This window comes from Erinaceus europaeus, chromosome 2, assembly GCF_950295315.1.
Source record: "Erinaceus europaeus chromosome 2, mEriEur2.1, whole genome shotgun sequence".
NCBI lineage: Eukaryota > Metazoa > Chordata > Mammalia > Eulipotyphla > Erinaceidae > Erinaceus > Erinaceus europaeus.
In genome coordinates, this window is record NC_080163.1 from 160,404,652 (window position 1) to 160,413,624 (window position 8,973).

The 8,973-nt window shown below is 51.5% G+C and overlaps 1 protein-coding gene across 4 annotated transcripts in view; it reads right to left on the bottom strand.

The window, feature by feature from the left end:
• The window catches only part of TENT4B (terminal nucleotidyltransferase 4B), a 77,350-nt gene extending 69,091 nt beyond the window's left edge, over positions 1–8,259 (bottom strand). For 2 of the 4 annotated variants that reach the window (XM_060185583.1, XM_060185584.1), the window contains exon 1: positions 6,834–7,568. In XM_060185583.1, coding sequence (XP_060041566.1) covers positions 6,834–7,483 — 650 coding nt within the window. In that variant the 5' untranslated portion in view covers positions 7,484–7,568. Of the gene's footprint in view, positions 1–6,833; positions 7,569–8,132 lie in introns of those variants that run through there. The other 2 variants (XM_060185585.1, XM_007538432.2) reach the window with 2 other exon arrangements.
• Positions 8,260–8,973: the final 714 nt, after the last annotated feature.

Sequence of the window (8,973 nt, forward strand, 5' to 3'; positions counted from 1 at the left end):
TGTTATTGATGTCGTCATTGTCAGATAGGACAGAGAGAAATGGAGAGAGGAGGGGAAGACAGAGAGGGGGAGAGAAAGACACCTGCAGACTTGCTTCACCGCCTGTGAAGCGACTCCCCTGCAGGTGGGGAGCCGGAGCTCGAACCAGGATCCTTATCCTGGTCCTTGCGCTTTGCTGTGCTTAAGCCGCTGAGCTACCGCTGGACTCCCTACCTTGAATATTTTTATTGAGTAGTTTCATTAAATCAACTAGTTTGAAACAGAGGCCTCAACATACTACTCAAAGTATTCCAACATGGGGAGTGGGGCGCTAGCACAGCAGGTTAAGCACATGTGGCGCAAAGCGCAAGGACCCGCTTAAAGATGCCGGTTCCATTCGAGCCCCTGGCTCCCCACCAGTAGGGGACTCACTTCACAGGAGGTGAAACAGGTCTGCAGGTGTCTATCTTTCTCTCCCCCTTTCTGTCTTCCCCTCCTCTCTCCATTTCTCTCTGTCCTATCCAACAATGACGACATCAATAACAACAATAATAATTACAACAATAAAACAATAAGGGCAACAAAAGGGAATAAATAAAGATTAAAAAAAAAGTATTCCAACATGCACTTCTGCCCCACCCCACCTACAAAAAAAAAAAAAGGAAGAAAGAAAAGACAGAAAGAAGGAAAGACAAACACGCCAAATTATTTCAGGAGAAAGCATAATGGGAGCTAGAATTCTGGTTTTATTTACCAGATACTACATGAAATCTTGTATGCACATGGTAAACATTTTTTTTCAGACTTGAAAACTGTTCAGCTGAGCAAGCAGCCAATGTACAACGTGAAACACTCCACATTCACTCCACCAAACCTTTAACTCAGATCTCTGTATGACCCAATATCCTTTAGCATCAAAAAACTTATATGATGAAAGAAATGTCTACCACCTGCTGTTTGGGTACTAGTTAACGAAAAGTCTGACTCATGGTCATCCTCAACTTCAACATCCTCTTAGGAAAAAAAAATAGTAATTCAACATCATATTAAAGCTGGTCAAAGTGAATCTGAAGTCTCTGTGGTGTTCTGCAGTAACTGAATCCCTAACAAATATTCTCAGAGGTAGAAAGAACATTCTGTTGGCACCCCTCTGGATTCATCAAGCAGGTTCTGAGTGTCTGGTCAGTTCTATGAGAAAGGGCAGACAGAAATCTCCAGTCGCTGAAAACTGGGCCTGAGGTTGGAGGTAGATAGCATTATAGTCATGCAAAGGGACTCTCGTGCCTGAGGCTCCAAAGTCCCAGGTTCAATACCCCACACCACCATAAACCAGAGCAGAAAAGGGGCTGAATTCCTCAAGTAAGCATCCACTCTGACCTATATAGTTAAGATTGATCTTTACCTATGTGTTTAGAGTGGTCAATAGTACAGTAGGTATAACCCTGAAACAGTTTCCTCCACTCAATGTTACTTTAGCAGATTCAATAGAACAAATCAAAAGCTGAGTAAAATTCATGCAACAACTTGATTTTTCTACTCTCAAAGAAAAAACTGACTTAAATTTTCCTCAGTTCCATCCACCAAGCATTAGACTACCTAACCACAACCGTCTGACAATAGCAAGGGAGCCCTAGAATTTCATTCCTATACATCTTTGTAAAGTGTACCTCTAGTACTGATTGGCAGGAGTTTATGGAAGAAGTTGTGAGGCCATCTGGCACCTTGAGAACATAATGTTCTATAACCTTCCCCCCTGTGGAGACTGTACTATATCCCCACTCCCATCCTTTCTTTCCTGCAATGTTCTGAACTTTCTGTGGGATCACAGGATAGACTCCAAAAAGTTCCATTCACTCACTGTTTCCTTTTGTCTTTCAACAGCTAAAATCTTGGGGGGAGGGGGGCATGCAGAGGGGACAGTGAGCAAGATTCCACACTTTGAAATGCCAATGACTCAGGCAATGACTCTAGAGTGTTCACTGGTTCACAGTTTCTGTGTTGAAGATGACTTATAACATTATGGCCACTAGCTGAACACACACAGGGTACTAGAAACATTAAGGCAACTAGTTAAGCACACACTTTAGACTAGGCTGCTGGGAAACTCTCCAGCAATGAACTACCCTGGTTAGAACCTACACTGTTAGCACTCACTAACCAGAAGGTTCACTAAAAGATGACTGCTGGCTATACTTGCAAAAGCACAGAAATTCAACTTAGAGGAAACCGCTTTTAAGGTCTCTAAATTCTTTCATGCTCAACTCATGTTGATCTGTCCACCTGACTGCTCTGGAGCCCAGCACCTGCACTGATCCCCCATCAACTACACTGTGTAGAAACAAACAGGCAGAGGCACTGCTGAAGAGGAGTCAGCATCTTGGGCTCACTGTGATACAGTGTGCAAGGTATGTAAGGAAGGGCACTGACCACTGCAGTGCGGAGGCCTGCACCTCAGCTCCCACATTTCAACTCCCTACTAGGCAGACCTACCCAAACCATCATCATGTCTTTGGATCCAAAGCACCAGTCCTCTTCTTTCCAGTAGTGATACCCACATTGCCCCCACTCACTCCAATTCAAAGCTGTGGTGTGATGATGAAATTTACTGAGAGTCAGAGACCCTTTCCACCCTTACCCTCCAGTACCTGCCTCTCTCATTCATTCTTTCCCATTTTTATAACTATCATCCTAGTTTGAGAAATCATTTCTTTTTTTTTTTAATTTTCCTTTAAATATTTTTACTTATATATTTGGGATAGAGACAGAGAGACATTGAGAGGAAAGGGGGAGATAGAGATGGAGAAAGAGACATACCTATAGCACTGTTTCACCACCTGTGAAATAGCCCTCCTGCAGGTGGGGACTGGAGGTTTAAACCTAAGTCCTTGTGTACATAATGTGTGTCTTCAACCAGGTGTGCCACTGCCTAGACCCTAGAAATTATATATTATATATAATTTATTAATTTGATAGAGCAGAGAGAAATTGAGAGGGAAGGGGAATAAAGGTGAAAGAGGCAGAGACACACCTGCAGCACTGCTTCACCACTTGTGAAGCTTCTCCCCCTGCAGATGGGGACCAAGGGCTTCAACCCAGGGCCCTGTGCATGGTAACGTGCACTTAACCTAATGCGCCACCGCCTGCCCAAGTCATTTCTTACTCCCAAGTTTCCCAAGAGAATTTTCTATTTTTTTAATATATTTAAGTACTCAGTAATCAGAGGGGGAAAGAGTGAATCAGATTATCACTACAGAATACGCAGGGTCAGGGATAAAACGCAGGACCTTATGCTGCAAGTCCTGCTCCACTGAATCACCTCCTAGGACACCCAACAGGATTTGATTGAGATCCTACAGTTGAAGTCATACCACAAAACACTATTTTTAACAATTATCCAAATCTTTGGAGAGGGGAATGCGTACATATCTGGCAATACTAAGTTATCCTCATGAGCTTGTACAAGCACCTGCCACAAGAAGCTCCTATCAGCAAGGGTTCAGAACCAAGAACTCTGAATGCCCATAAGTTTCTCATGTGTGCTCCTTGCTCTCTCTCATTTCTCCGTGGTGATCAACAACTAGATCTTTGAAAAGGAAAGGGCTTATTGCTCATTTTCACGGACAACCAGAAGGAGCAGGTGAACTGCATCCCACACCATCGCCAGTCTTAGAAGAGAACAAATCCCAAGAAGCAGAAAGCAGAAGCAACATTAAAGAGAAGGAGGAGGGGAAGGAGCAGAGGAAGAAAAAGAAAGTGAACTAATTCCCTGGGGAAGAAGGGTCTGCTGGTGAACTTAGATAAGTTTAGTTCCAAGACTCCAGAATGAAATCCATATATCTTATTCTTTTTTCAAATATCTTATTCTATATTTAAGAGATTTCTACCTTACCTAGTAACCTATGAGCTAACAGGAAACATACATATAAAAAGAAAATTAAATGTAACTGATGTATCAACATCAAGAGCATAAATCTCATACTTTAATAATTTTGATGAGGGACAACAACAACAACAACAACAACAACAAAAGTGAGAACTTAGGTACAGGAAAAGACCAGATTTGGGGAATTATCAATATATCTTGCCTGTCTAGAGAGTAAGTCACCAGCTTGGCTGAAGCAGAGAACACAGAAGAGATGTGAGAGTGCTGGGAAGACAGCAGAATGGTTATGCAAAAGACTCAGTGCCTGAGGCTCTGAGGTACCAACATCAACAGTCACCATAAGCCCTAACAGGCCATGGCCGGTGCACCGCTATGTTCCATTGCTGGGGAGCCAGAGACGACCCGAACTGGCCCTGCGGCTACAGACAGACTATGACCCACATAGTCAACGACTGCCACCTCTCCAGATTCAAAGGAGGTCTCGAAACTTTACATCAGGCTCAACCTGACGCTGTTGACTGGCTACAGAAGAAGGGCAAACGCTAGAAGAAGAAGCCAGAGCTGAGCAGTGTCTGATCTTTATCATTAAAATAAAATAAAGAAGGAAAGAAGAAAAGATGTGAGTGTAGTGTAGTGTCCTACAGTTCTAACCCACTGTTCACTCTGCTCTTCATTACTCTAGCTGGACTGTCATTTCAGAGGCCAGGGACCACCACAAATGGTTGATCTGTTAGCTGAAAGTCCACCCACCACATCCTAGAAAACTCAGAAAAAAGTATTAGTGACAAGCTTCTCCATATCTAATTTCAGACTGGCATACTATGAAGGTGGCACTCTGAATTCCTATTTTTAAATACCTGCATTAAAGATAACAAAACTTCCGCAGAAGTTGAAAAATAAGCACAAGTCAAAATGAGAATTTTTAAGCACTCAGACACTTATAAAATCACTCTTAGAACTGCTTGATAGAATTCAAAAAAAATTAACTGTTGACACCCTTTGAAGGAGTAGGCAAAAGAATGGAAAGTGTGATGAAGTAATAAGCAGTTTTAAAATAGGGTTACTACCAGTTTCTAAACAGTAATCCCTCTGGGAAATGGAAATTCCTCTCCTTAATCCCTGTGAGGGTAATATAATACTTGAATCAGAAACAAAAATATCCTGCTTCTATATAACTGTAAATGTGGCCCTTTTACAGTATCCTTGATGTTAAACAGCAGGTAGAGGAGGGGACAACCTAGCAAAAGCAGAGGCAACCAGCATTTTGGATTTCAGACATAGCTTGGCTTGACATATAGACTTCAGTCAAACGCAATTCAGTAAAAGTTCCAGGTTTCAGTTGACAGTGATTACAGTTAACTAGAGCTTATTCCCGTGAAATGAAACTACTTGAACCCTCAAAAATCAATTTGCTTGACATGAAACCACAGGCTAATGCATCCTCTTGGAAATGTTAACAGGATAGAACCATGAGTCTTTTATTACAATGTGATGACCATGGAGAGCGCCCTAACTAACGCCTAGCCACTCAGCCCTAGGAGGTTTCTCTCTACAAAGTGAGGACAGGGTGGACGTGAAACCTTGAGTAGTCCTCAAGCTGACTTGTTTTTCTACAAAAGGTGGGAGTTTAATAGTAGCATAGTTTAATAGTTTAATAGTCCCCAGCTCACTAGAAGCAGATGGAACCCACCAAGTCAGTGCAGCCAGGCCTGAAAGGTACAAAGAATTCTCCCTGCTGTCCTACACAGAGCAGAACTGAGCAAATAAGCTTTCACAAGGTGGTTTCATGTGGCTGTTACAGCCTCCACTGTAAAGGCGAAGTTTTAAAATGAAAATTAATTTGAAGACTCATGCAACACTAAAGCTAAGCAAGCAGACACATAGACACACACACACACACAGTTACGTGGCTATACTTCACCACATAAAAGACACAGTAACCTATTCCAGCACCCGAGCTCTTCCAGAAGGGAAATCTAGCTGGAAACAGTCCCTGCTTATGTACATAATTCACTAGGGGTCAGGTAAGATTCCATTTTGTAACAGCTGAACTTTAAACAGAAAGTTGCCAGTGGTGCAACACCCACTCATTAGCATAAAGCTACCCCTCTAGAATGAAAAAGCACTGGCCACTCTCTGCCAGGGTCAAACTTTACAGGGAGAAATTCCAAGGATCATGAACGCCTAGAAAGTTCTACCACGGCCTAGGTCAAGCTCCCCATCTCCACCAGCCTAAACTTACTGTCACTCTATTTCCTCCCTTGCCCGCAGAACAAGGCATTGCTAACAGAGAGCTTTTTTGTTTCGTTTTGTTTTCCCTTTAAATAAAAAAAAAGGAGGACCGGAGGGGTCAGGGCAGGCAATGCTTTTCAGGGCTGACAAGATTCCAGTGGGGGGGGGGGGCTTTCTGGATTTTTCTGTTCTTGGCAAGGAAAGCAGCTCCAGGTCCCGAGTCACCCCAAAGCACTAACTGCACCCCAGTGCGAACTGCACTGGCCGCGTGTTCGCTGAGGATGAAGGCGACGCCGCCCCGCCGGGGGTGGGGGGAGGTGGGGGGTGGGGTGCCAGCGGCCTCATCTTGGAAGGGGGAGGGGGGAAGAAAAGAGGCTGAGTAGTCCCGGGAAGGTCTCTGGGGTCGCAGGAGGAAAAGAAAGAAGGGAAGTCGAGTCCGCGCAAGGTGTTGGGAGGGCGGAGGGTGTCAATGACTAAGGGAGGCGAGCAGAGACTGTGTGTGGATGGCTGGGGCCACGTCCGGAGAAGGTGTGGACGCCTGGTTGGGGGGGGATGGGGGTGATGGCACCTGGATGCGGGGCAGGCCAGGCGGCTCCCTGCGCAGCAGCAGCAGCAGCAGCAGAGGTAGCGGCAGCACCCAAGGGAGCCGACCGGGTGGCCTCGCCCGCCCCCCCCCCCCCGCGCGCCCGCAGCCCCCCGCTCGGCGGGCGTGTGCAAGGGCCGGGCCGCCACTACTCACCCCACGACTCCCTGGTTGTAGTTCCTCCGCTTCCACGGGGTCCCGCTGTACACGCCTCCGCCGCCGTCCACCCGGCCGGCCCCCGCGGCCCTGCCGCCCGGCTGCAGCAGGCTGTAGTTGAGTCCGTAGGTGCTGGCCTTGTTGTCGCGCTTCCGCTTGTTGCTGCTGCCCGAGGCGGGGTCGGCCGGCTCGGCCGCGGGCACGGCGGCCGCCGGGTGCGGCGACGAGGCGGCCGAGGGCGCCGGGGTGGCCGAGGGGCCGGCTGCCGCCCGGCGCGCCCAGGCCGCGGGCTGGTGGTGGTTGTTGTTGTTGTTGGTCGTCTCCAGGGGCAGGAAGTCCCGCTGCTCCGCCGGCTGCGCGTGGCCGCCCGGCAGGCGCTCCCCGGAGCGGTACATGCCGGCCGGGGCCGGGCCGGGGGCCGGGGCCGGGGCCGCGCTGCCCGGGCTGCCGCCGCCGCTGCCGCTGCCGCCTGTGGCCGCGCCGCTGCTGCCCCCGCCGCCGCCGCCGCCGCCGCTCGCGCCGCCGCTGCTGTGACAGTGGTGGTTGAAGTAGAGGTTCCTCAGCCCCTGGGTCGTCTCCCAGATCTGCATCCACAGACTGTTGGACGGTCCGAGCTGCTCTGGCTGGAACCAGGCGATCCTCGGATCCATCAAACGGCGGCGGCCGCTGCCCCCGCCCCTCCCGGCAGCCCGCAGGGCCGCCGCCGCCGCGCCTTCGGCGCACGCCCGGCCTCGGCGGCTGCTGCTGCTGCTGCTGCTCCTGCTCCTGCTCCCGCCGCCGCCGCCGCCGCCGCCGCTGCTGCTGCTGCTGCTCCGGGCCCGCCGCGGGTGGCGCGGTCGCACAGGAAGCCCGGCCCGAGCCGGCGGCCTCTCTCCCGCCCTCGGGGGCTGCGCTGGCCCTCCCCCCTCCCTCCGCCCCTCCGCCCCTCCGCCGAGCCCCTGTCACCAGGGTCCCTGTGCAAATGGCGGCGGCGGCGGCGGCGGCGGCTCCGGAGAAGGGCGAGCGGCGGCGGCGGCAGCGGCAGCGGCGGCGGCAGGACGCGCCTGCTCCGTAGCGTCTTGCTCCAGACCGGGGCGGGGCCTTCCTCGGCTCCGCCCACCAGGTTGCTCCGCCCCTCCCCCGCCCTCCCGGCCCCGCCCACCCGCGCTCGCCCCGCCCCCTTGCCGCGACGCCCGCCCAGTCCCGGAGGCCGCGCTGTGCGTCACAGAGGCCGAGGCGCGGCGCGGCGGGGCCGCAACTGCCCGTCCCAACCGTCCCCGCGCAGGCCGGTCGGCCGGCCGGGAAGCGGGCTGCACGTACCTGGGAGTCCCGGCGGTCGGGACGCGCGTGCTGTGCCCGCTCTGGGTTCCGGGTCGCGGAGGCCGGCGAGACCGGACGCAGGGCGCCAGCAGCTCCGCGGGGAATGGCTGGTGGGCGGTGCCGCCCCGCCCTTAGCTCCCTCCCCCACCCGCCGCTTCCGGGAGCCCCTGCGCCCTCCCGTCAGTCCCCGCCGCGGGGGTGCCCCGGACGCTGCCTGCACGCGGGCGGCGCCGGCCGCTCCGTTACTCCACGGCGGCGGCGGCCCCGTGCGCGCATCTCGACGGAGCGTGAGCGCCGCGTTCCCGGACCTCCGCGCCCGCCCCGCAGCGTCCACTCGGGCGGCAGGACACGGCTGGGGCTCGAGGCGCACGCGCCGCGCCGCGTGTCTGACTCCGCGCTCGGACGGGGCGCCCCCGCACCTGCGCAGCCTGCGCCGTAGACCCAGCTGTTGGCGGCGGGACCGGGCTGCGCTGCCGGCTGGGGTGTCTGCCCAGCCCCTGGCACTCCCAGAAAAAGGGAGGACTTTTTTTTTTTTAACTAAAGTTTAAGTCTCCAAAAGCAAAAAAAAAAAAAAAAAAAAGGAGCAAGTGCATTTTAGGTGTGTCAGCTTCCAAGGTTGACCACGCACACACACAAGTCCAGAGCAAGTCAGTCCTCGGACACCCTGTTTTGGCCTCGTGTCTGAGGAGTTCGTTATCCTAGAAAGTTTTCTGCCTTTTTTCTTTTCTTGCAAACGGTAACATCAAATAACGAAAACTTGCTTTATCATTTTTCTTACCTAGTGAAAATAATAACATCGCTATAAATGGGGGAGGCACACAACCTAATGAATTCCGGTTGG